At 46.0% G+C, this 26716-nt stretch overlaps 1 protein-coding gene across 1 annotated transcript in view; it reads right to left on the minus strand.

Annotated features, from left to right (window-relative positions):
* Positions 1-599: 599 nt before the first annotated feature.
* EDC4 (enhancer of mRNA decapping 4) overlaps positions 600-26716 on the minus strand; it is a 35260-nt gene continuing 9143 nt past the window's right edge. Inside the window, exons 3-29 of the mRNA XM_066637305.1 lie at positions 26259-26370; positions 25961-26060; positions 25636-25825; positions 23863-24010; positions 22139-22243; positions 20088-20197; positions 19862-19945; positions 18950-19045; positions 18382-18484; positions 17796-17976; positions 17118-17190; positions 15750-15841; positions 15035-15231; positions 13670-13758; positions 12159-12318; positions 11208-11668; positions 9024-9122; positions 8592-8744; positions 8319-8355; positions 7048-7228; positions 6397-6552; positions 5708-5823; positions 5374-5539; positions 4626-4812; positions 3433-3652; positions 1827-1990; positions 600-1403 (exon numbers count right to left, since the gene is read on the minus strand). Coding sequence (XP_066493402.1) covers positions 1211-1403; positions 1827-1990; positions 3433-3652; positions 4626-4812; positions 5374-5539; positions 5708-5823; positions 6397-6552; positions 7048-7228; positions 8319-8355; positions 8592-8744; positions 9024-9122; positions 11208-11668; positions 12159-12318; positions 13670-13758; positions 15035-15231; positions 15750-15841; positions 17118-17190; positions 17796-17976; positions 18382-18484; positions 18950-19045; positions 19862-19945; positions 20088-20197; positions 22139-22243; positions 23863-24010; positions 25636-25825; positions 25961-26060; positions 26259-26370 — 3973 coding nt within the window. The 3' untranslated portion in view covers positions 600-1210. The remainder of the gene's footprint in view (positions 1404-1826; positions 1991-3432; positions 3653-4625; positions 4813-5373; positions 5540-5707; positions 5824-6396; positions 6553-7047; positions 7229-8318; positions 8356-8591; positions 8745-9023; positions 9123-11207; positions 11669-12158; positions 12319-13669; positions 13759-15034; positions 15232-15749; positions 15842-17117; positions 17191-17795; positions 17977-18381; positions 18485-18949; positions 19046-19861; positions 19946-20087; positions 20198-22138; positions 22244-23862; positions 24011-25635; positions 25826-25960; positions 26061-26258; positions 26371-26716) is intronic.

Raw genomic sequence — 26716 nt, forward strand, 5'->3', positions numbered from 1 at the left:
CAGGCACAGAGAACACCTAAGAGTGGAACTAATTAGACATGGCATGATCAAGCTTTTGTTGGGGTTGATGCACCATCAACACCCAACAAGAATCATGGTAGTGGGACCCACTTATGAGGGCAATTGTGGGAAGGGAGCTCCTTCCAGCTAGCAGTCTTACTCATGAAGCTCCTTATCGAGTATTGGTAACTCCTGGTTTCCTCTGCTAACTGGATAAAGAGGCACTTGTTCAAGTGGCGCTCCTCTTACATTCAACAGGGGGAGAGTAACTACCTCTTTTCACTCCAGCATTGTGTCTTTTCTTATGGCTGTTCGCTGATGTCCTTCTGCATCTTTTTAGATTGTGAGCCCTTTTGTGATAGGGAGTCATTTAATTATTTGGTTTTGTCTGTAAACCGCTTTGTGAACTTCCCCCCCCCCCCGAAAAACAGTATATAAATACTGTTAATATCAGACACAAAACCAGGAGAACAGAGCCAGAAACTTCACACTCCCAATTGCCAGTGTCACACCTGAAACAACAGTCAAAGACCACAAGACAAGCAGCCTCCCACCAGGCCCAACAAGGAATGGAAATGGCGACTTTTTTTTCCTCCAAAAGTCATTTATTGAACTTTTTTAACATTATTCAAAAATGAAAGATTAAGAGTCTAGATAAAAAGGGACAAAAAAGGTGGTGTAAAACAAACAAAAAACTAAAAGGAAAGGTCTGAGCCATGAACGTGTTCCACCAGGCAAAAAGAAACCACGCTGCTTCCCGTGGTGGTGGGCTTCATCCACTTGCCGTCCTCCTGCCCACGAGCAGCGCAGGTGCAGGAGGCACCACTGCTAGCTGCTGATGCTCCACAAGCTGCCTGCACCTTCAACAAGTGCCACGGATCCTTTTCTGTTTAGCTGGGCGCAAAGAAGCCCTCTCCATTTGACAGGGCCCCTCCCGCCGCAGGACCTCAAACTAGAAAACTGGGAGGATGGTGAGGTTAGTGTCTCCGCATGTAAATTCGGACAAGTACAAAGAGGCAGACGTTGGGGGGAGCACAGAAAAATAAGTGTATTTCAGATTATATGGAGCTACACGGCTGAGCTCGGATGCCCCCTCCCCCCATCCACACGGCTGGGTGCAGATACATTTTTCTGGCAAGAGCTTTAAAAAAAAAAAGCCACATTTGGTTAGCAACGCCAGGCGCCGTTGCGCGAGAGCGGTCAAGCCTTCTTAGGACATGCTGGGAGTGACCAGGCCTTGCAGCATGATCATGAGGCGGCGGGCAGGCTTGCTCAGGTTATTGTGAGGTTCTGCCTGCAGGAACTGGAAGAGCTTCTGTCGCACCTGATTCATAACCGAGCCCATGTGATCACGGGTGATGGGGTCGCTGTGGTCTAAATGCATCACGGCCTCCTCCAGGTAACTGCAGGAATGAGAACAGAACACAGGTTGGGGGCAACCCTGACTGCAAACTGAAATTCTGCAGGGCAGAGAAAGGCACAGAACCCGACTGTCGCAGAATGTCAGCCTTCACTGAAACCAAACCAAGTTTCTTGTCTTCACGGCTGCACAGCTGTGCTCCAAAGAGCATGGGCAATGCCTGTTGCAACCACAGATGCCGAAGGTGTGGCTGAACATTTCCAGTGGGTGATTCGTCAGTGTTCTGCGCACTCCTTGACCATCCCTCAAGAGTACAAACACAGGCAAAATAAGAGGAATTTGCCTAATTTATACAGGTTACAGAATTAGTTTTCTCCTGATGCGAATTTAAATTTCAGTGGACATCCACTGTCAATTTAGAGAGAGGGGACACATCTCCCTCCAAGTTCCACTGGGCCACACTCACTTGAGTTTGAGTTCCGTCCGGGCACCCAAGTCAGAGGACAGCTGTTGAATGAGAGACAGGAGGACCGGCTGGGACAGCGGGCAGGGGTGCTGCCCAAACACTTGCTGAGGATCTACCGTTTCACAGACATAGAGGACCAGGTTCAAATCAGCTGCAGTCAGTGCCTGCAAAAGAGGAGGAAGTGCCTGAGAAGACAGGCAAGCCAGAGGCATGCTGGAAAATGGGGGGTTCCTTAATGGTTTGAAACAGTCGAGCAAGACTTCAAGAGCCCCTTCCATGACTGCAACCTGCCTCGCTCATGCCTTTGCTAATATGCCAAGCTAAATGGAAAAGAGTTTCCAAGTGTGTGCGTGGCCCTCCCATGCCCCAAGATGAGGACTGCAGTGAGCGGCATGGTTTTGTCAGGACAGAGCAGATGATGGGGCCAAAATTCAGCAGCACCAGCAGCTTCAGGATCTTGGCACCACAGAGCAAGAAGGTGCATCTAGGAGGCCACACCCTTCATTATGGATCAGCCACCATTTCCAAGTTCTACACTCAATTCAGAAGCATAGATCAGAAGCTTCGTTCAGTAAGATGATAAGAAGTCATGTGGGGTCAGGCCCTAATTCAGCATCCTGTGCCTTGCAGCAACCAACAAGACACCTTTAGGACACCCACATGTATGGCACAAAGGAAACAGTCATCTCCTGTGGGTACTCCCCAGAAACTGGAATTCAGTGGCCTCTGAACCTGAAGATTCCACACGGCCAACATGGATGAACCATAATTCCTAAACCTATTTCCATCCAAGAGACTGACTGATCTCCTTTTAAGAAGTTATCTAAGATGGAGACCATCACCGCATCTTGTGGCAGGTGTTCCATAAATTTGGAATTCTGTTAATACTTGTCCATAATGAATCGATTGCCCATCAATTCTCAGTGACAGCCTTGCTCCATGTTTGAGGGTTTCTGAAAAGGAAGGAAAAGTTTCTACCCCCTTCCTCTGTGCTACACATAAAAGTATAGAAAATTCCACTTTTAAAAGCGGGGCGGGCGGGCAGAGGAATAAAGTTAAAATAACCCATTCTCCAGCTGCAGCGCAAGTATGAAACAATTACCAAAAGTGCAGTCAGGGGTCATTAATTTAGGTCAACTTCCAGAAGGTTTGCAGCAAACATGACAAAGACTCCTGTAGCTCCTTAAAGACAAACCAACTTTATTTCACCTTAAGTTTTTAAGGACTATAGCCCATTTCCATCAGAAAGCTTATGCTGAAAAAACTGGTTAGCCTTTACAGTCATACAAGACTTGTGGTTCTTAATCTCTGCTAAGAGATCTTGAACATGTAGAATGGGAGAGATGGATATAAGCGTCAGGATACTTTCATGGGAGTATACCTAACTAAAAAGCAGCAATGCGGCCTAGCACTGTGCGCCCTCTGCTGGTTTAACAGTAGACTTACAGTTGCCCCTTAGAGAGACCCTCAAGTCAGGGTACAAGGTGTATAAAACTCAGCACAAGGGATATTTCTTAAAGTGTCAAGGTTATTTTCTCAGCTGTCTGTTACAGCTCCAAGGGCAGCTGAAGAGATGATATACCCTCCACGGCTGAGGTATACATACCTGCTGGAAGGCTTGGTTCAGGTGTCCCTGCTGCAACAGCTGCAGCACATGAGCCTGCTGGGACTGGAAATCTAGGTGAGTGGCAGGGATGGGTGTGCCGGCTGCTGAGCGCATCGCCTGCATGATGCTGGAGGTGACGGCAGCCTGCTGCTCCTTCATGGCCATGCTCACCTCCCCCTTGATCACCCGCTGCACCTGGGCCAGGATGGACTCTTGCATGCTGGAGAGGAGGAAGACAAGGAGACATGGGGTTGTGAGAACTGTAAAATCCTAGTGGAGCAAATGCACTCTCACACTTTCCCTGCCAAGTGGACAAAGACATCTTCTAAAGCAGTACCTCTCTTTGTATTTAAGCAGGGGACAACTGATCCAGTCCTGCCTAGATGAACCATTAAGCATCAAAATAAATGTTTTTTTTAAGCAGGAGCCACACAGCTGTGTGCTTTTTTTTGCTAAATAGCATTTGTGGGAAAGGCTAACTGTTCCCCCTTCCCAATCTTCTAATCAACCCTCCCCCAGCACCCCACTCAGAACTTTTCTGCCAGGTCAAATAACTCTGTGTGTGTGTGTGCGCGCAATTCAAATTGGGACAATAGTGGTGCCCCCGGTCCTGATCCAGACCCTTCTCTCCCATCCACATGCCCTTTATCCCTCACCACAAACAAAAGAAAAAAAACCCAAGCATGCAGCTGCAAAGCATATGCTTCAAGCGATGTCTAGCTTTACCCTAAAAAGAGTGACCACCACACTGGGGAGTCAGACTGTTGGGGTGACTCCACATAGGGGTGATCTTTTCTCTGCAGCTTAGAGAGCAGGGCAGCTATTTCGCAAGACAGAGAAGCAGGAGAAGAGTTCCTAGCTCTAAAGAAGCTTCCTAGACTGTTTTTCACTGATTAACTGTAATTAAATATTTCTAATAATAATAGACCAATAGCCTGCTCAGCACAAAGCGGAGAAAGCCCTGCAATGCTGAAGAGTTTGTTGGCGGAGCAGGTGGGACTGAGCACACCGCATTCAGTCTTTGCACATGATGGTTGCAGTGGTGTCACAGTTTGCTTGTGGGCCCAGGTGTGGCTGTGCCTGGGGGCCTTCTCCCAGGGCACTCATTCTAGTTCTGCATGCACATGGCACCAATGGAGCTCTGCTTTGCCATTCTCCCAGGGGGGACCCCGGCATGCAAGCCACAAACTCACTTGCCCACGATGATGTGAAGCTGATGCTGCATCTCAGAGCGCACGTTGGCCGTGACTGTGGATGCCAACTGGTCGGTAGTGCTCTGGAAGGAGTTGACTAGTTGCCGGAGCTGACCCACCAGAGCGTCCCGGGATTCCTGCTCTCGTGCTTTCTTGTTCTTCATGTGGGTTTCCAGCTGCTGAATATCTACAAAAAAGTTGCAATCACTCAGAGGAGACCAGAGTTCGGTTTCATGGCCTCCAGTCTTTGGCCCCATCGTTCTTGATTCTCACCCATACTCAAGTTACGAGGGTAAAAGGGGAAACCTTCATGGCACCCACAAGCATCCTGGCCTGATCCCTCCCCAATTTTAGCTGAACCATTTAGCCACCACAATGCAGTTCTACTGTATCAATTCCTAAAAGACTGAGTAGCCCATTGGGAAAGATGCTTATATTGAAACACGTTGGTAATACCAATCCCGGTAGCTGTTCTGTCTAGGTTCTTGTGCGTATACAACTTCTCTTGAGACACCGTCTCCATACATGGAGGTTCTCCTTTAGAACCTAGCATTGCTAGTAGCTATAGATAGGCCTATCTTCTATGAACCTGTCTCCCTTCCTTTGTAAAAAAAAAAAAGAAAGAAAAAAAAAAGAAGCAAACTCCTCCCTTTTCCAAAGCCGTTTCTTCACAGACAGCTGTCAGCCAATATTACCCAGGTTTGGCAAAAATATGGAGCTAGAAGGAGGGAGGCACAGTGGGACTCACATTCTTGCGTGCCTTGCTTGAAGGTGTCATTGATCTGTTGGAACATGGACTGACAGCTCTTCTCAAAAGCAGGCAACACCACACTCTGAAACGCCTCTCTGTATGCCAACTGCATAGGTCCTTGCAAGGCGTCGGCAGCTGCCCGTGCAATGGCATCCGTAAGGTTCTGAAATGAACACAGAAATGCAGCCCTGAATTTTATCAATGATCAGCACAGTTGATCATTTATAAAATGCCCAAATGATCAAGTGCAACACCCACACACCGGGTTTCTTCCATATCAAAGCTGCTACAACTCAGAAATTTGTTCCTTGCATCCAAATCCCACTCTTACCTTTGATTTCACCAGCTTGGTAACATTCTCCTTCAGTGTCCCTTCAATGGCAGTCAGCTTCGTTGCAATAGTGTTACTCAGCTGCCCAGTAACAGGATCCAAGGTCTTGGAGATGCCTGGTCAGTACGAAAACAGCAATACAAAATACCCTTATGCCACCCATCACAAGGAGGTGGGGTGAAGAAGCAGGGGGAGAGGGAAGAGCTGCATGCAGGTCATCCCTCCCACTAGGGCATTAATCCTTCCTGCCTTGTTAATTGAGTTTTTTAAGCACAAGAGGGCAGAAAAGTTGGAAAAAGTAGCTCATGCATACTTTTGGAGATGGGTCCATAGCTCAGGGACACAGAACACCTGCTTTCATGCAGAAAGTTCAAGGTTCAATCCCTGGCATCTCCAGGTAGGTTTGGGAAAGATCTCTGCCTCAAACTCTGGAGAGCAGGGTGCCACTAAGCTACACAGACCCATGGCGAATTCCATGCATTCAAGTGTAGCAACAGAAACTCTCACATTCTGCTCTTAGCAAGCCAGAGCTTCAGAGACTGCAGCATCCAACTAATTTCTCAGTTCAGAACCCTTCCTCAGTGCCAGGTGGGTTCCAACCACCACAGTGTGCCCCTTATTTCCCAAGCAGCCTCCAATGGTGGTGCTCACAGGGCAGCTTTGTCAGCAGAGCCAAACCTGCGACTTACATGGGGTCACGGTCTTTTTCATCTCTTCTCGGATGGTCCTCTCCAGTCGACTGCAGGCAGCTGTGGAGAGGGACTGGGAAAGCTGCTGGGACAGGTGCTCCTGCAGTTGCCCACTGCGTTGCTGTCCTTCTGCTAGGGCCTGGTCCAGCCTCCTCTCTGAAACCGAGAGCGTTAAGGAACCCGCAAGTTCCAGTTGCAATCTTCACAACCAAGAGCTGGTCCTGGATTGCACGATTACAATCAAAATAGGCAAAATACCAGACTTTGCATATTCTGCCTGCTTCACAGAGCTGCTGCGAGGATAAACTGGGAGAATTCCAGTCAGAGCACCCTAAGTTTCATGGCAGAAAAGTGGAATACAAATACGATAGACTGAAGCTTCTTCAGCTTCTTTTAATGAACTATAATTCTGTATCAGGCAATTTTGTTTTCATGAGACATTTTGTTTTCATGAGAGATTTCATGCTTTTTGTGTTAATATTCCAGTTGCTTTTTTGGGGTGTGTTAAATTTTTTCTTTTTAAATTAACACTAATCATATTATACACAAGACTGCTGTGAATTCACGCAAAGATATGGTGCAGCCCTCCAAAGGTTTAGCCTTGAACAGGACAAATACACCGAAGGGCGGTTTTTCCCCCAGGAAGGATACGCTCCTGCTCTTGCTGGGAATCTATCACTCGCTCGATGTGCCCCATGAGAGAGCTCTGCACAGCATCCAAGTGGTCAGAGAGCCTCTGCATCAGCTCCAGCTGGTTTTGCCGTAGCTCAGTGATGTCCCTCTGCTGGTTCCTCAGCAGACACATCAACTCATCGTGGTACTCGGGAGCAACCTATGGGAAGAGGCAGCAGGAAGAACATAAGCACCCAGGACCTTCCCTGGATCCTATCGTGTACCTGAAAGAAAACCAACGCAAAGGGCTCAACTTACTGCTGCGGGTCGCTCTGGGAAAACCAGACACCATTGATGGGACACATGCAGCAAAGTTTGAGAAGAAAGCTTAACCTTATGGCTCTGATTGGCATCCAGGTGACTTGCATAATCAACTGGTTTCAGAGCACTTGACACGGCCACTTTACAGAAGCTAAGCAGATCCAGAACTGGCCAGTGCCTGGATGGGTGCCTACCTGGGAACCCCATGTAAGTTGCCCTGGAGTTCCATGAGGGCAGAAAAGGTGAAATATCAATATAATAAAAGAAATAAAACAGCATGTGTATGTTGACAAGCAGTCACTTAATTGGAATTAAAATAATGAGATAAGCTGGAGCTTGTCCCAACCACTTCATCATGGGTCCAAGACTATATCCCCAAACAGGAACTTCAAAGAAGCAAACAGCAGGTTTCCGGAAAGCATTACACTGTGCAACTAAAAACTGTTTACATTGAGTTTTTAATGATTCTTGTACAATTCAGAAGTTTCCATTGGTAATCTTAGTTTTCTTTTATATTATCAAAAGTTTTTTAATTATCTTAAATTTTGTGTTTGTATTAATTCAACTGCCTAATCATGCATTATAATACATATCGTGTAATACAACTGCACAGATTTTGGAGTAATGTAACTGCTGACGCTATGCCAAAAATAGCAGCATTTTTCAAATCCTCGCACAAATGTTATATAAAGAAACCTCAAAATATTAAAACAAACACATAACTGTTCAAATTTGGTTACACTGTGTTATCCTTGAACCAGTGCATTCCATGGTATTCGCGAGCAATGGGCTGTGCACCCAGGAGGGCAAAAAAGGGTGCCATAGGCAGAAGTGCCAGACCTGCTCACTGCTGTGTCTGCAGCCACTCAGGCAATAGCTGTGACTATGTGGGAGAAGCGCAGGTGGAACACCAGGACTAGGGATGGCCTAAGGAGCTGGCGCATGTATTGAAGAGAAGCAAAATAGATTGTGGAAGACAACACACTAACCTGCTGATCAAAGGATTTTGGAGACTGTGCCACATCCCTGGAATGGAAGAGAAAACATTAACATGATGACGTAAACCCCACACAGCAGACACCCTACACATAAGGAGACTCCCCCAATTCATGTCTTGGTCTCTTAGCCACGACGCTACATCAGAGGGGAACAGAGGGGGAAAGGGAGATGTTTCTGTTATTTTGAATATAAAACTGACAAACTTTTGGAAAATTTTAAATAAAAAAAGCTACCAAAGGGGACCTGGCGGGGCACAGGCTCACCTATCGTCCTTTTTCCCCTTCCGCTTTAGCTTTGGGGAAGCTCGAGGGGACACCTTGGCTTTCCAGTCCTTCACAGGGAGCCGTGGCACAGTTGCTTTGGCACCAAACCCGCCGGATGTAGAGGCCAGGCTTGCAACTTCATCGTCGTGATCACTGCAGGGCAAAGAGAGATGAAAGAAAGCAGCTAGCAGTTGTGCTGAAGGCTTAAAACAGAGGGGACAAATGCTGGTTTGTGTTGCCACTCGCAATAAAGCAGCACTCCTGATTCTTGCACAGCACCTCCCCCCCACCCCCTCCAAGTTTGTTTGGTTTGTGGCCAGAAACTTCAGCTGAACCCAGTATGTCTCCACAGGAAGGGAAGGTGGGTGTCTGGAGATACAAATTTTTAAATACTCTTCTTAATACTAATAGTGATAAAACAACTGCAACAACCTTTGCTCTGCACTGGCATCCTGACTATCATGCTGCAGAAGGTGGTAGCTGTGTCTGTGGTACGAGCTCTTGTGCTTCTCCTCAACCTCGTTCCTGGGGCTTGGGGAAAAAAGAGAACATTCCATGAAATTTGGTTAACTCCGCCTCATACATGCGAATGATGACAGCCAAGAGACCAGCAGGGTTTTCATTTCTCCTTAAAACACTTGCTATGACCCTGGACTCATTTCAGGCAGGTGTGTGGGTGCACCTCAAAGGCAGCCCTTAGGACAGCGGTTTTCGTCAGGAGGGCCCCAGCACACTGGTGTGCCATGAAAAGTCTGCAGGCATGCTATGCTAGTTTGGAGCACAGCATTGAAAATGCTTCTGCAGGCAAAGGAAGAAGGACAGACTATTTATTACTATAGACCAGCGTTTTTCAACTGCTGTGCCGCATCACACTAGTGTGCCGCGAGATCAGAGCAGACAGGCAGCAGCCACGCACATGGGGGAAGCAGCTGCTTTGAGTCTTATGAGCAGCAGAAGGAAAAGGAGCAGGAAGCCAGCCAGCGAAGGGGCTGGTCGCAGCTACTTTGCTCCTGTTCCTGAGCGAGAGGAAGGCTGCAACCCGATCCTGATTTACCTGGGATAAGCTTCATTGACCATTATGGAGCTTACTTCTGAGTAGACACGCCTAGGATTGGTTATTAAGTCCTTGCCTCCTCTGCGTGCTGATTGGACGACTAGAGAAGCTTGGAGGAGGTCCCAGCGGGTGGAGTGAGTGAGAACGAGGGAGTCAGGAGCAGGCAAGCAGGTATGAAGCAAGTGAGTCTGCTGAGGCCACCAGCCTAAGAACTGGCTGCTCAAAGGGTCCTGGATAGTCCCTTTTCCTTGCCACAGTTTGCCTGCAACTCCCCAAAGCGACCCCCCCTGCACTGCCTTTTGCCTTTTAGGGGAAGGGTATTGGGCCCCAATCCTCTCCATACTTACCTGGGAGTAAGCTCCATTGACTATAATGGGGCTTGCTTCTGAGTAGACATGCCTAGGATTGGGCTTTTGGTCTCACTCTTTTTTCTTAAACACAGGAGCAGGCAATTGGCACTTCTCCCCACCCCACTCCCTCCCACAGGCACTTGCCCCCCAAATCTCATCACTGCAGTCAGCACCTCTCTCACTGTCCCTCCCTTCACTCCTCTCTCACTGTCCCTCTGAACCCCTCAGGTTCAGAATCACTTGTTTCAAGTTCTCCCCCCCACTCCAGCTGAATCCTGTAGTTGCTTCACTCATGTCTCTTCATTGCCCCTCACCCCACAGCTCTCCCATGTGCTCAATCTGACCTCTCTTTGCCAGCACTTTCTCGCATAGCACTTTAATAATATTTTTCATCCTTTTCACGATCACATATCCTTTCCTCTCCAAGTTTCTTGTGAGTTTCTTTGTCATGTAATAATATAATTGTATTAATTATATTAACAATTAATTGTAATGTAGTGATTTAATGTAAGTAAAAAACTGGTAATGTGCCTTGACAATTTTAGTGCCTTGTCGTGTGCCGTGAGCTGTAAAAGGTTGAAAATGGCTGCTATAGACGGTTGCTCTAGAACAGGGGTCTCCAAACTTTTTGGCCAGAGAGCCTCATGGAATATCTGGCGCAGTGCTGAGGGCTGGAAAAAAATTTAAATATAAAATTTAAATAAGTAAGAGATGGAACTTAGATGAATGAATAAATGAATGAGTGGGCTCATTCACTCAGCCTCTCTGGTCCTCAGAACACCCTCCAGATGCAATCAGAGCACAGCCCTGGTCATGTTCAGTCAAGTGGGCCAGAGGCTTTCAGGGGACAAGAGGCTGGCCACAGGCCAGAGGCTCGCTGCAGGCCGCATCTGGCCCCTGGGCTGGGGTTTAAAGACCCCTGCTCTAGAAACAGAGCCACAGAACCTGGAAGAGTCTCCCGGAAGTGACATCACAAGATGCAAAGACCAAAGAGAAGACTGAGGTTAGTGCAGCAAGAAGAAAAATGCTGAAAATCACTGCCTCAGAAGGGGGCCATTTCAGGAACAAAGCTGGGGCAACCTTTCATTGGAGGGCAGGACTGGAGGAATGCCAAAAAGTCAAGCATTTGTATTTTGGGATCAAAGAACCAAGAAAGAAGGGACATGAAGGGACGTCAATATCAGCCAAGAGGAGGATGGAGACAGCACGTACCTGTCTGCTATGCTGTTTCTGGTCTCTCTGGTGATGTCAGGGGCAGCTGGCCAGGGCTGGCTCACGCTGGTGTCAGAAGCCACATTTTCCTGAGGTAAGGCTGCCTCCAACAGTGAAGGCGCTGTCAGCATGTCCACCTCAGAGGGTCCCATGTCCAAGGAATGATGGCTGTGCTCAGAGCTGTGTCGGTTACGTGGCGAAAGCAACTGCAGGGCTGAGGCTGCAGAAGCCATGCTGTCCGCGTGGTGGTTGGAGTCGAGGACCTCTGTGGGGACCCCGGAAGGGGCTGAGCCAAAACTGCGCTGCAGGGTTTCGGAAGCAATCTCGGGGATGTCCTGGGACATGGCGGTGGAGGCTGAAGAAATGACGTCTGGGGAGCGTTCGCGGGTGGGAGACGACTGAGGCACCAGAGGCTCCACTTCCTGTCGCTCCAGAGCAAGAGGGGCGTTTCCGGGGGACACCTTGTCCAGAGAGAGAAAAGGCTGTTCTTTCTGGCAGCAGACCTCTCCCCTTTCACTTGAGGTATAAGGAAATTGGACACCTGCTCTTTCTTCCAAACACCTTTTCCATTGTGCAATCTGTTTTAATACTCTAAGCCTGAAGAGTTCTGCGATAGTTCTGTTACTACATTTCACTTTACATACGGCATATGCCCTCTCTCCCTCCCTCTCCCCTGCCTCCACTGGTGCCCACCCAACAATGCCTGAGAAATACAGACTGGCCCATGGTGGCTCAAGGAACCATGGCGAAGTAGAGATTTGAGTTCAGGTCTTTCTGGTCCTAGTTCAACACTAACCACCCTAATGCAACATCCAGGGCAAGTCTGATCATCATCATGGTGGCAATCATCCTAGAGAACATCACTTTCATGCAGTGGCCGCACGGATGATGGCACAAGTTGGGGCAAAGAACCACCCCAGCCTCAGCACGCTCAAAGAGAAGACACCTTACCGGAACAGATGCCTTTGGGGTCAGCTTGTCAGAGAGGCCAGGAAGGAGGACTGTATGATTTCGAGGACTCGCTTGTAGATTTCCGCTGCTGTTGCTCAGTCCGAGGCTGGGGTCTAGCGGCATCTTTGGGCTCAAAGACACTTCTTCGGCTGGCCTGCAGCTGACAGAAAGCAGATTTCTTTGGAGGCTGGAGACAGCAGGCTTCTAAACTCCTATTCAAAGCCAGGATAAAGCTCCCCACCACAACATGGTTAAAGCATACAAGCCAGAGCTGTTGCTAGGGGACACTGCACAGAAAAAGCCTGAGCAGCAACTGCCAAAATTTTAGGAGGGTCCAACGGGAGGTGGTAATTCAGACTTCCAAATAACCCAGAGCCTCCCCAGAAATGAAAGATGGGAGGTGGGGCCCTGATGTGACCTATCTTAGAAAAGCTGTGGCCGTGGTTTGTTTAAAGATCCATACCCTGCACTCCCGATAAAGGGTGGCCTAGTTATGCTACACATGCGTTGCTGTGTGTCCATCATGTGACTGGTGCTTGCATGCTTGATTTTAGGATTATTTTTGATGCTTGACGTAAACAGCAACTGTGTAAGATCTGATCAAGACTATGAGAAGGTCAAAATCTCCCATCCTTCCACCCTGGACCAAAGTCAGATCAGAGCTCCATGCAGCTGCTGTTTACATTTGAAAAATTAGACATGCAGGTTCCTAATCAAGCCACAGATTTATCATTTAGCTTGGGATACAACTGAATCCAAAGAAATGAGAGCCCTCCCTTGAAAGCTCCTTTGCACTTTCAAACAGCTTGCTTCAAACAGCTTGCACTTTCAAACAGCTGCTTTCAAAGTGGTTTGCAACTTCCAACACCATAATAATTGAACCACAATTTCAAAGTTCAGCAAACCTTAACAGAAAAGACTGAGTAATCATAGGATAAAACTCAGAGATCAGTCTCAGTTGAAAGGATCAGATAAACCACTAGAATGTTTTACCCATCTCCAAAAGGAGACTAGCGTTGGGGCTAAGATAGACTAAAGGGTGAGTATTCCATGACATTGGGGCAATGACCAAGAAGGCCGTGCTCTTGGTGGAAGCAAATCTTGTGTTCAGAGATTATGGTACTCTGAGCAGGATCTTATTGACAGTTCTTTTTGTTCATCCCTCCCTCAGAAAAAGACGCTTCCAGAAATCTAGGATTCCTCCACTCCGAGTCTCCATATTGACTAATTTCACTCTGTCCCCAGCCAATCTTCTCACCTCAGCTACATGGTATGAAGCCTACAAGCCCCAAAAATAAATCTGGAGACTCAAACTGGGTAACCATTTATTGTGCAAAAGAGATATCTCCTCAAGGGCAGAGTTAGCACACTCAATAGTTGCAACACAGGGAAGGAAAACAGATCTGCCCTGGCACTTAGTAAACAGATGTAGTTCACCTTAATGCAAGATTCTGGGGGACGTCAATTTAGACCCAAAAAGCAGGTGATGGGGCACAATGAGAGAGGCTTACCTGGGAATGGGGGGCTCACTGACCGAAGAACTGCTCAAGGCAGTGACCGCTGTAAGTGAACTCATACTGCTGCCAGGTGACACAGTGATCTGACAGAGACAATCCAACAGGTTAGAGAACTCTGGTAACAGGCATTTTGCTTGAATGCAAACAATAATTATTTCTGCCTTTCTCAAGTTTATTGCCAGCTTTAACGACCACCATGCTTCTCTTTACCTTCTGCTCTCTTCCTTACAAGAGGAAACCTTATAAGGTTCTTTTCTTTTTCATTAGTGCTGGGAAAGACTCAAATAATTGCCAGTGTCCATAAAGTATTTTTAAAGGGAGATTGAATATCGTTTCTTTGTCCCAGTATGCTTTGGTGCAACCTCATATTTTTGCCCTGGGCACAAACTAATTAGTTTCCAAGACCTTCCTAAGTTTCTACTTTAGGGCAGCAAGACTGCTGACGGAGAGCTTCTACTGTGTCCGGCCCCACCAGCATTTTTCCCTTTGCGAACTGCATTTCGCAGAACCTCAGGCATGATGCTGGAAGAAAAAAAAAATAAGAAGCGTTGGCAGTGCAGGGTAGAAACCATGCAGTTATAAGGAAGGTGATTCAGGAAGCTCTCTGCAGAGAATTAGGTTCATCTGTACTCTGGCACAAAAGATCTCAGATCTTCCACTCCCTACTTCCTGATTTTTAGTGGCTCCTTAGAAAGCTATTATGACACTGCTTCTAGTGGGATATATTTATAACTACTAGGAAACTAGAGAACTACAGAAAGAACTACAGAAGCCTCTATAATCTGCTATGAACAAACTGAATTTTAATTCCAAAAATAAATCAATTCATTTTTCTCCAAAGCAGTCACCATCACCAAGCTTCTTTTTCCCTGCTAAGAAGCTACTCAAAAGCATCATTACAATGCCACTGTCCACCTCTTCTCCTTCCAACTGGTCTGGAAGGAAAGAAGGGGCAGAATACAAAGACTGAAGGGCAGAAAAATAACAGGAATTCCATGGGGTTTCTGAAACCCCCATGCTGCAGGCTGAGATGTGAAGGCAGCTCTTAAAAAGCTGAAGACCACTGGCCTACACTGACTAGTAGTGGCTCCCCAAGACTTCAAGCAGGGGGTCTCTCCCAGTCCTATGTGGAGACAGCAAGGACTGAACCTGAGACCTTCTGTGTGAAAGCATGTGTACTACCATTCCCACTCTATCAACTCCATGAGATAAAACAAGAGCACCCTTTAGCTCCCAACACTCTCAAGTCCAGCACATTATATTCTCCAAGTCATCAAGGCCAACAGGAGAATTGTCGCAAGCATATGCCAAGACATTACCAGGTTTCCCCTGTGACCCCTGCCCATTCAGGGTACCTACCTGTTGCAGAGATGTGCTGGGAGTCATGAATGCATCCGGGGTCATTAGCTTGGGCTTCATGTCGTTTGAGGGGGAGAGGAAGTCCACAGGGACAGATAACTCTGAAATGCGGCGCAGATCGGGCTGTGATCCATGCACGGATCCCTTCTCCGATCCCAGCCCTTCTGTGCCCAGGTCAGCCAGGTGATCTGGGAATGCTTTTCAAACATAATACAGATTAACATACAGATGAATAATAATTAATTTTTTGACAGGCCCCCTCTCTCCACAAAAAAAACATCAGATACATGGAGTCTAAGCAGGGCTGTTGCACAACTGAAGAAATCTTAGTTGATAAATTATCTGAGCTTTAGTCAATTAACTCTCCCTAAACTAGTGTAGGAATAAAACAGTAGTACCACCACAATTCCTTCTCTGTTTGTAGCATCTACTGTCACATAACTGAACATTCCTCCCTTAGCCTGTGGGGAAAAACAATAAAAAAACACTGCTCTGCAAAAAAAAATTTTTTGCAACAATGATGTACCAAAGTTTAAACACATACAAATTGGTTGCATTAGCAGAATCAGTTTTCTGGAGACAAAATTATATCCTTGTCATCGAGTTCTAGACTCAGGTACAATAACACCAAAATCAAGAAAACTTACACCAAGTTGCCTAGAATTCTTAGCAGAAGCAGCAATTTTACATGAGAAGCAAAAAGAGAGACACTCACCAAACCCTTCATGAGAGCCATGGGGAGGTATTGGAGCAGCTGCGTCTGGGCTATGAAGAGGCTGAAACCGGATCTGCACATCCTGAAGAGCCCTGGAAGATTCACAGAGATTGGTTTGGTTCCCAGCCTCTACATGCCTCAGCTCACCATTGGGCAAGAAAGGACCCAATAGCAGGACTGACCCAAAACTATATACCCCACCGCTCTCCCCTCACACAATCTTCCTCTTTTGCTCCCCTCTTTCCCCAATCCAGGGAACAGAAGAAGCTGTAATGGAGCTGTGAGGATGGAGGTAGACACCTCTGCCGATATGTTGCTAAAGGTGATGTCATGGGTGGCCTGTAGCTGGCAGACAGTGACACCATTTACAATTAGGAACTTGGCTTTTATTTCAGTTACAACTCTACTTGTTGTCTGGAATAAACTCTAGAATGTAGACTTTTCCTTCTGGAGAACTTTGGAAAAGTTTTGAAACATTTCCTAAAATACTTATGAAAGGTTCTTCAGTGCTCATACTTCCTCCTTTAAAAGTCTGATTCAGAAGCCATTGTGCCATTTAAGCAAAAGAAGCCAGGAGACTCACAGAAGGCAGTCACATTCTCTACCACAGTCACTTTCATATTAGGAAGACTACAGCTGTGCCAATTCTTGGACTCACAGATCAAAGAGTTACTGACAGAGCTTTCAGTGCCTGGGGCAGGGAAGGTGGCTTCTGTGTCCTATCTTCCCACTTTTCCCTGCTCTGAAAAATGTAAGCTATAATCCACAAAAATAAATCTGAAGCTGTTTAAGAACCAAGTCAAATCACTGGTTTGTGTCACCCACAATTAGCCATTCTGAGATGCAGCAGATCTCCAAAGTCTCAGATCTTTCTCACACCTGCTAGCTGAGGTTTGGAACTGGAGATCTCTAGGGCTTTCTACATGCAAAGTGTGTGATTCTCTAGTGAACTATGGCCTCCTTCATGCCACACTAAGCTTTTAAGGACCCTGGATTCTTGTTCATGCTGCAAAAACTGGTGCCCCACAATTCTGCCCTGTAGAATCACTGCAAATGGCTGCTCGATCCTCACTTCTTCCCTGAGCTTGTCTCCCTTAGGCTCTATTTCTCAACTTCCCATAAAAGTTCTCTCTACTGTGCAATATCCCAATTGCTACAACAAAATGTGCACTTCTGCCATTTATTCTGAGTGCAGAATGTGGGCTCACCAACATTCATGATTTAACTCTTTGGTCTCAAGTCTAGGCTAGGAAGCAGCCAGGAAAACCCCTTGATGAAAAGTATCTGGGATGTGTTTAAGCTAAGGTACAGGCCCATCTTGAAATGACGAGGCAGCTGCTAAAAACAGCTGTCCTGTGAAATACTCACTTGGTGTGGACACAGAAGAGTTTGATCAGCACTCCGGCTGCTGATTCGACAGCTCCAGATCCTTGAGTGCTTTCTGAAAAAAAAACAACCCAAGAATTAGAATGGGGAAAAAGGAATAGGGAAATGTTACCTGCCTTTTGTCCAGTTTGTAAGCAAGCAGCATGGAAAACAACCAAGACTGCAAGAATGATGACAGGCCCCAGGCCCTCCAAGCCATAACTGCTACTTACAAACATCCTGCCCTTCCTCTGATCAATCCCAATCCCACACTCTCTCTCATGGAAAAGCTGCCAAAGTAACATTTAGCAGGGTCCCACTTTCTCTTCTTAAGCACTTAGCTTCTTTTCAGTAGGGAAAACTTCCCCCTAAACAAGGATGGACTGCACATATTGGCAAAAGAACGGCCCCAGGCAGTTGCTCTGGGGCTAAATGTGTGCTGCTTCTCAATCTAGGCAGACCTGTACCACTTTGATGTTCAAATATCCAAGAAGAGACACTATGGCTGAATTAAGACGTACCATAAGATGGCTTGTGGCAACTACAACTTATGAATGAAATCATGGTTTTTTTGTCTACTCAGGACAAAAGAGGTAAAACCTACACAGCATTTTGGGGGAAGACAGCTAGCAGTTCTTCCCCCCTTTACCTTGGGAAATGCCCCTACCCACTGCCACTCACCTGCATTCAAGCCATCTGTCTCTTCCTCCGCTGGCAGAACTTCTGTGTGTCTCAGCCGGCAGCGGCTCACTACCTGGATGCCAAAGCTCAGGACCGGATGGGTCAACAGGAACTCTGAGATGGAGCTGAAATAAGCCTTGCCCTCCTCCTGGTTCTGTACCAGTTCCATCACGTACAAGACCTGGGAGGAGGCCACCAGAAAACCTTCTAGCCACCAAAAGCCCAGAGCACCTCCACAGCAGGAAGATATGCACACCCCTGCATCTCAACCCAGGAAAGAGTTCAGGCAGAAGAGAACTGGGTGGAGTGCAGCCTCTCTTCCCATCCTCAACAAGAGAGATGGCCGGCTGCCCTGAAATGAGTTCTGGGTTCAAATGCCCTTCTCAGAATATGGGAACTGCTCAGCATAAGGTGAGGCTCTTTCAGTGCAGCAAAGCAAAAGTTGGTTTAGCCAAAGATCTGCCGCCAACATGTCCAGGAAGGTCAGTGTAGGCAAGGAACACCCTGCTCTTGAGCCAATTGTGGTGGCTACACAACTGATCACCTTCCCACCTCCACCCTACACTGAACAGCTGCTAATGCCTACCTTTCTCTGCACATCACTCAAGATCAGGTACTCAGCTGAGAGATCCAGGCAGGCCTTCAGGCTGGGGGGGACGCTCATAGAGCTGAATATATCCGGAGAAAATCTGAAATGCCCCAGTGAAAACAGTCATGACTGAGGCTGCTCCACCAACGAAGAATGTATTATTTGATAAGTTCATTGTAAATAAAAGGTGCATATTTTCAAATCTCCAACATGCGTGCCTTTGGAAGGACACTAAAACTGAAATAATGCTAATGTTAACCCTTTTCAAGCACTCACAGGGTCGAGTGAGGGAATCTGGATCATACCAGTTGCCCAAAGCAGCCTTGTATTTAACAAAACGTAGCTTAGCTGAGGAGATTTTGTGAAATGAAAAGGGATATTGAACTAACTCACCCCAAAGGAAAAAAAACCCTGCTGAAAGCTTGCATTTAGTATGGCACGGGGAAAGGACACTACAAAGAGGGAAGGCACACAGTTGCTCTTCCTTTCCAGATGAATGACCCCTTGACAAATTAATGCCAGCTGTACAGCGATATGGCTGATGACTGCAACACATCACACCCACCGGACAGTCTGTAGACAGGTCCATGATACAGTACACCACATTTTCAGCTCTCGATTCTGATCCGCACCTGTGATGAGAAACCTCCAGAAAGGAACTCTGGAGACAGGAGGATAAATGAAAAGGAATAAGCACCAGTTGGAGAAGGCCAATTGTTTACCTCTCTGGGAACTATAGGTGGTAAATGCCCTGCAGATCTTCTAAATCTTTTTTTTTTTTTTTTTTTGCCTGCCTTCTCTTGCACTCAGGATTCATCTATTCAACATCTGACTTGGCTTGTACAAAACAAGTTTCATTGCAGTTTGCAGGTTAAACAAATGAGATGTGTAAGGAAATGATGCTGTGGCTGCCCAGCTATACCATTTATTTCTGCCTTCCAAGCCCACTCATGCAGAAGCAAAACTTATCACAAAAATCCAAGAGCACAGCCTGAACTGCTGGGAGATTATACCCCCACCCTCGGGCCCATTTTGTGATATTTTCCTGCACATGAGGCTGCTTCCATCCTGACCTGGTCAGGAATGCAGCTTAGTCTGTGTTCCCCATTCTGTGCTCAGTTTGGGAAGGAAGGGACCTCTGTATCCTGCTTCCAATTTTTCCCATGACTGGAGAAAGCCTCCAACACTAAATTGAAGACTCTTAGAGCTCCAGAATTACATTCATTGCAGACATAAGGGTTAATTTCTGACAAACCTATTAAGAGTCAGAGACAAAATGAAGCCAAGGGGACAAATCACAAACAGAGTTTGTAATAACCCTCTTCTCACAGCCAGAGAAGAATACCACTTCTCAGACTCCTGTTCTTTTGGCATACCAATGAACCTTCCTGGGAGAATACCACTATTTTATCTCAAAGCTATTTGGTCACAGATGTCAATCCTGCTTCCCACTGAAATTAGAACCAAAACATCTTACTCTGGGTCTTGTTTCTTATGGTTGTCACAGAAAAGTAGGCAGGAGAGAGGTCTGCCATCATGGGGTTTCCATTCATGGAGGCACCTAGGGAGAAATCAGGGAAGCAATGGATGATGAGCCTGCCCTTTTATGCTACACTAGGGAAAGTCTTCCACATCCCAAGGAAAATTTCAGGCATGCCAATTCAAGACCCTCTCCATCCTGTCTCTCCTTCTTCTTAAGTTACCTTGGTTCATCTTGCCCCTCTATGTAGATCTGCCAGAATTTGACATAGCCGTCGTGGCTTGCTGTGGCCAAGACGGTTCCATCAGGAGAAAGGGCTCCCTCACTCAGGCGCTGACAAAGGAACAGATAAAGAAAAACATCATGCTTGAACCCAACAAAACAATCATTCAAGCTTGTTGAAATGCGAGACAATTGGCTGATGGAGAAGAACATAAGAACATAAGAACAGCCCCACTGGATCAGGCCATAGGCCCATCTAGTCCAGCTTCCTGTATCTCACAGCGGCCCACCAAATGCCCCAGGGAGCACACCAGATAACAAGAGACCTCGTCCTGGTGCTCTCCCCTACATCTGGCATTCTGACTTAACCCATTCCTAAAATCAGGAGGTTGCGCATACACATCATGGCTTGTACCCCATAATGGATTTTTCCTCCAGAAACTCGTCCAATCCCCTTTTAAAGGCGTCTAGGCTAGACGCCAGCACCACATCCTGTGGCAAGGAGTTCCACAGACCGACCACGCGCTGAGTAAAGAAATATTTTCTTTTGTCTGTCCTAACCCGCCCAACACTCAATTTTAGTGGATGTCCCCTGGTTCTGGTATTATGTGAGAGTGTAAAGAGCATCTCCCTATCCACTCTGTCCATCCCCTGCATAATTTTGTATGTCTCAATCATGTCCCCCCTCAAGCGTCTCTTTTCTAGGCTGAAGAGGCCCAAACGCCGTAGCCTTTCCTCATAAGGAAGGTGCCCCAGCCCCGTAATCAGCTTAGTCGCTCTCTTTTGCACCTTTTCCATTTCCACTATGTCTTTTTTGAGAAGGAAATCTGAGGACCCATACTCAATGAGAAGCTGCAACATATTGGTCCTATTCATTTGCTATTGATTGCATTGAAAGTATGAGGATCTATGTTCAGTTATGTCACCAACAGCACAAACTGTTAGCATGGACCTAATTATAAACTTTTGACTCGTGCATGATCAAAGCTGTCAAGTTCATTAAAAAAAATAAGAAATTGTGTTTGGTGGGGAAGGGAGAAATAGCTTATAGAACTTTCCCATTCTGCCGGTGGTTGGGTTCAGACATAACATGAAACCATGGTTTGTTCAGTTAAAGCATGGTTTTGTGTTATCTCTGAACCTGATCCTATTCACAAACCATGGTTTATTTGGGTCTGAGAAACCAGGATCCAAAACCATGGTTTGCAATTGGTTTACAAATACAGTTTGTGCTGATTCTAGTTTCACATTACATCTGAATTCACAGACCATTGACAAACCACAGTTAGCCCCATTGTTTCACCTCAGGATGCTGCTCCACCATGGAGACAAGGGGAATTGTATGAAGCAGAGTCCTGAGCAAATGGGAAGCAAAATCATTCAAACCACAGTGGTCTGTTGCACACCTAGAAGTTCAAAACATACTATGGGCTCTTGTTTTCACATTATGTTTGAACACAGTCCATCTCTGTCCAGAAACTATTGCTAACATCCAACAGCACAATCTTATGCTCAGAGGATGCAGAAATATGTTTTCTAATAGGAGAAACTTCAGACTTTTCCTTGGGTCATTTTAGTTTCCCATAAAAAGTAACAAGACCCCACCTCTCCCCCCAGTCATATGCTCAACATCACTTCCAGTGTTGCTTCCCATTTCAAAGAAGAGCTTTTTATCCCCAACATAATTAACAGGGTTAAGCCAAGACACAAGACTTTGCCCATCCCTTGTCTTGTAAGCAAGGTTGTGATCAGCTAACCATAAAATGGATGGAAAGCAAAAAAATAAATTACTGCTAAAACAAACATATTGCTTTGCCTCACAGTGCTGAGATGCAAGCAGGACAAGATGGAGAAAACAACTCTGTTTTATCCAGGTATCAAGGTCTGACTTTGAGAGCTCTGGTTCTTACTATACAGGTAGAGCGCTTGGGTGCAATGACAAAACAATCGTTCAGTTTAATACCATTCACTGGTCTCCTCAGCCAAGCTAGCTCCAGAACCCTGAAAGACTATGAGGTTAACAAGTTAATGCAACTTCAGTAGCTCTCTTACCGTGCTGTGGCCTTTTACCACAATAAAACCCTCTTTGATACTGGTCACCTCCACAGGCCAGGAACTGTGATTGGCTCGGATTATATCAAGATCCCAAACCTCTGCCTAGAAAAACAAAGAGAACAAATTGTGTGCTGCAGCTACAGCAAGAGTGAACTTAGGTCCCCCTGCCATCCCTGTTATAAACTTGCCCTTCATTTGCCGTCCCTCTAAAGTTCTACTCTGCCACCTGCTTTTATTCCCTACTACAACCCAACACAGCACAACTGCATTCGCTCACAACCATATTAGGCGTGCTTGTCTTTTGCCTTTTTCTCTGCCACCTCTAGAACTTGCTTCAGTAAGGACCCTAGTCTTTGACTGGCCTGCAAAGTACAGTAAATACACCATGCATTCTACATAAAGGAAAGTTACACAGAATCAGTTCACAAATTCAAGTTCATCATGGTGAAAGATGCTGCAATTGGTGACTTGGGTGTGAGAATGATCCATCACAGGTTCTGAAAACAGAGACAGAAGCTGGATACACACATAGCACCCAAGAGCAGCTAAAGCAAAGCTCTTTTCAATGGAGAAACTGACTGGCTGCCAATCATCGAGCCAATCCAGAGATGCCCATGCGTGTGTGAACATAATTTCATGTCCAAGTCAAAATGGAATTTAGCGATCCACAAGACCAATGTGAAGCCCCCAATTCTGTCAAAAAAGAAATATTTCTGTAGCAAAGAGTTTCATGCCCTTCTCTCAAATGAGATCACTAATTTACAACTCACAGTCAATGAAAGACTGCTCTAGGGACATAAATGATGCAACTCAAATCAGTGCTATTCTTGGTCAAGTCCCAATGAAATCACCAGGTAAACAGTCCCATGTTCCCATTGGCATGTAGTACTATGGTGACTGAAAGTCTTAAAGGCACAGGGCATGTTTAAAATCAAGTGCATGTGTGTATTCTACCCTTTCTGGGATTTTTTACACAAACATCCAAAGTGGTTTTGACCCGTGCCTCAGAAACAAAATCTGAAGAGACCCACTTGCCTCATTCTTGTACCAAAACAGATTTGCTCAAAGCTACAACTTGACCTCCTTAGGGAGGTTGCAAGTTGACACAATGTAGGCAAACAAGTTGACTTTTCCAGACATGCTTGGCAAAAACACTGCATGCTCACTGAACATGTGGATCTCATGCTTATCCTCATATTTGTGGCTGTACAAGAATTTGGTTAACTGCCCTATGTGCATGCCACTTGAAAACAGGACTTCTGTTCTTGTGAATCCCTACTTCTTATAAAAAGCCAAACGTCTTGCCCTTCTGGTGGAACTTTGTAGCAGGGTCTGGCAACCCAAATCCACAGGCTTTTATCTGTTATTCTTAATAATATTTACTTACGACTTTTCAACAGAAAAGTTAACAAAGCAGCTTACAAAGCACAGACACAAAGACAATAGTTCCCTACTCCAAAAGAGCTAATTGCAAAATTAAAGATATTAGTAAACGACTACAAAAGTACCTGTGTTGGAAGAAAGAGACACAGTTGCCCTTCCCCAGCTAATTATGAACTCCACCACTTTAAAGGTGCCCTTTGCCCTATTAGCAAGGATATATGGGATTTAACTGAAATTTAATTTGAGCATTTTTTCCCCATTTTTATGCCAGGCACACCTGCTCTTCAAGAAACACTGCCTTAGAGAGAAAGAGAGAGAAAGAAAGAAAGGCTGCTTACCCTATCCTCGTGCAACAGTGCCAGAGTTTGGTTGCCCTCCTCACAGCTCTCCTCGTTCTCATCTGGGATGAAGGGACACCATATGATTCTCCGAAAGTTGTTCAGAGGAGTCCCATCTGGTCGCTTGACGTTCACCAAAATCTCCTCTCTGATCACCAAGTTAAGAAATAGGTATGTACTGTTTTGAAATAGAAAGTTTAAAAGAATGCCATACACACACACCCAAATCTAAACAGCGAGTACCACTCACTGGCATATCTCAGATATAACCAGAATCAATTGCAAAGGCTGTTTGCCTCCAGCAAAGGGGCAGCAGGACCACATTTTCAAACAAACTTCAATAATAATAATAATAATAATAATAATAATAATAATAATAATAATAATAATAATATCATCATCATCAACAACAATACAGGTATTTCTATACCGCCTTTTTTGGTCCTCAGATTTCTCCTTAAGACTTTATTCAAGGCAGTTTACATAGGCAGGCAATTTTTAAATCCCCGTAGGGATTTTTACAATTTGAAAGAAGGTTTCTATCTTTCAAGAAACCACAACATTCAGATGTTTCTTTCTGATCTGGTATCACATCCTGGCCTCCATCCTCCCACACTCAGAGCAGATGGAATAGCTCGGCTCAGCTTGTCAGCTGCTTCAAGGTGGCACGGTGCCAGTGGCCTCGAACTGGCGACCTTCGGATGTTATCTTCAGGCACATGGAGGCTTAAGCCTCTAGACCAGACCTCCTGCCCATAGAACTTCATAGAAACAAACAGTATGACTCTTGAGTTTCACCTGACTGTGCACCTGATGTTCAAGCAGCCTTGTATTCTCAAGAATTATCTTTTTAACTAGGATTTGACATTGTTGAAAAGCAAGGGGGGGATGTCGCACAGAAGAAAAAAACTAGCTCACAAGCCCGCCTGGGATGAATAACGCCTGCACCTCAACCGATGTGCTCAAAGGCCTGGTGCCCCTCCATTACTCCTATCACTAAAACCAATTAGGAGAGAACCTGGTGACTCTGCTATATACACCTCTCTCCCTGGTTGCCAAACACACCACCCAAGGATGTTCAAGGACTGGCACATAAGATCTCCAGTACTGCAATACTATTCACTTTGTCGTCACACAGGAGGTAACAATCTACACTTTGACATACCTCAACAAGACCCAGATTGTAGGGATATTAAACCAGGATCAGACTGAAGAAAAAACTGAGCAGAAAGCCAAAATCAAACAGTACTGCAATAATGAGACAAGTCCCTAATGTGAGGACCAGAATAAAGGAACATCCTTTTTGGAGACAGAATGCAATGATTTAGAATCTCGCTTGCTGAATGGATGAGAAATGTTACAATAGACCAGTAATTTTCAACCACTGTGTTGTGGCACACTGGTGTGTCACGAATAGTCACAGGTGAACCATAGGAGTTTGGGAAAGTCGTATATTAGTAGGGCCACTGGGGGATGTGAGCCCCCAGCCAGCAGCGTGGTGTGCTTTATCAATTGTCAAAAACTGATGGTGTGCCTTGCCAATTTTATCAACTTATCAATGTGCCATAAGGTGAAAAAGGTTGAAAATCGCTGCAATACACTGAAATCCTGACAGGCGGAAGTTAAATATTTGCACATAACTAAAAGGTTTTAAAGAGAGGGGTGGTCTTTTATCTCCAGGATGTCAGCCTCTCTAAACTGCACAGCAAATCTGCTCCTATAGAGCTAATACCACCACATGCATGAGCCAAAGCTTAGTTGGAAAAGAAGATACTGGATTTTTCCATTCTCCATGGCCAGGGACCAAACGAAGAAATTGCCGGCTTCATCCAGGCAGGCCAGCTGGTTGGAGTTGAGGTGGGCAAAAGCGAGGTCTGCTACGCCACCCGTGAAGCCTTTCAGCAGGGTCCGCTCTGCGGTGTTGACACTCAGGACCCGCACCATGGCAGAGCCATTGCTGGCACCTGTCAAAGAGGGACAAGGAAAACATCAGTCCATGGAGCCAAGCCAGTGCCAGCAACTGTAAACCCAACACAGAGCGCAAAAGCAACCCACTCCACCAGCCGGTGTGAAAGCACCTAGGGAGATAACTCACTCACCTCTAATGGCATATGCCAGATAGGCATTTGACACAGCTATCAGGTTGCCATAGTAGTATTTCTGCTCCCAGTCATACCTGGCCACTGGTTGGATTTTTACCTGGGCGATGAAAGGGAACACACATTTAAATAAATAAAAGATAGTTTGGCAACAAAGGGGAAAATGAGAGAAGGGCAAACTCCCTTACAGTGAAGCAGCAGTGTGAGCCTCGGCCCCTGGAAATGCTGGACAGCGATATAATCCTAGCCTCAATAAGGCTTGCTGTAGCAAGACCAGACTGACATTGCCTGTTTTTACCTTGTTGCTGCCTCTGGCTTTACTGGTGATGCTGGAATCACTGCTCGCAACTATTTCAACATCTTTAGCTACGATCACCATGCAAGTGGAACTGTCATCTCCAGAGAGGCAGCTTGAAAAAAAGGGAAAGAGAAGAAATATTAAAATTAAAGACATTTGGATGAACAGCTGTTGCTCTGAGTAGCTCAAAGTGCCAGGATTGTGCATACTGAAGTTCCCAAATTAAACACTGACAAAAAGACTTGCAAAGACTGATGCCATGCTCAGCAAAAATGCCCACAAGGTCTTCTCAAAAGGTCTGCTCTGGGTCTGCTCTGCTACTGAAGTGAGGAGATATAAGAGGACAACTCTTTGAAATGCTGCAGCTCCTGTACTGTAACACTGCACTTCTAATACATCCACACACCCAAAAACCCAGGCATGCCCGTTACCACAACGTAGCGTTTTTCCCCATTTGT

This window comes from Tiliqua scincoides, chromosome 9 (assembly GCF_035046505.1).
Source record: "Tiliqua scincoides isolate rTilSci1 chromosome 9, rTilSci1.hap2, whole genome shotgun sequence".
Taxonomy (NCBI): Eukaryota; Metazoa; Chordata; class Lepidosauria; order Squamata; family Scincidae; genus Tiliqua; species Tiliqua scincoides.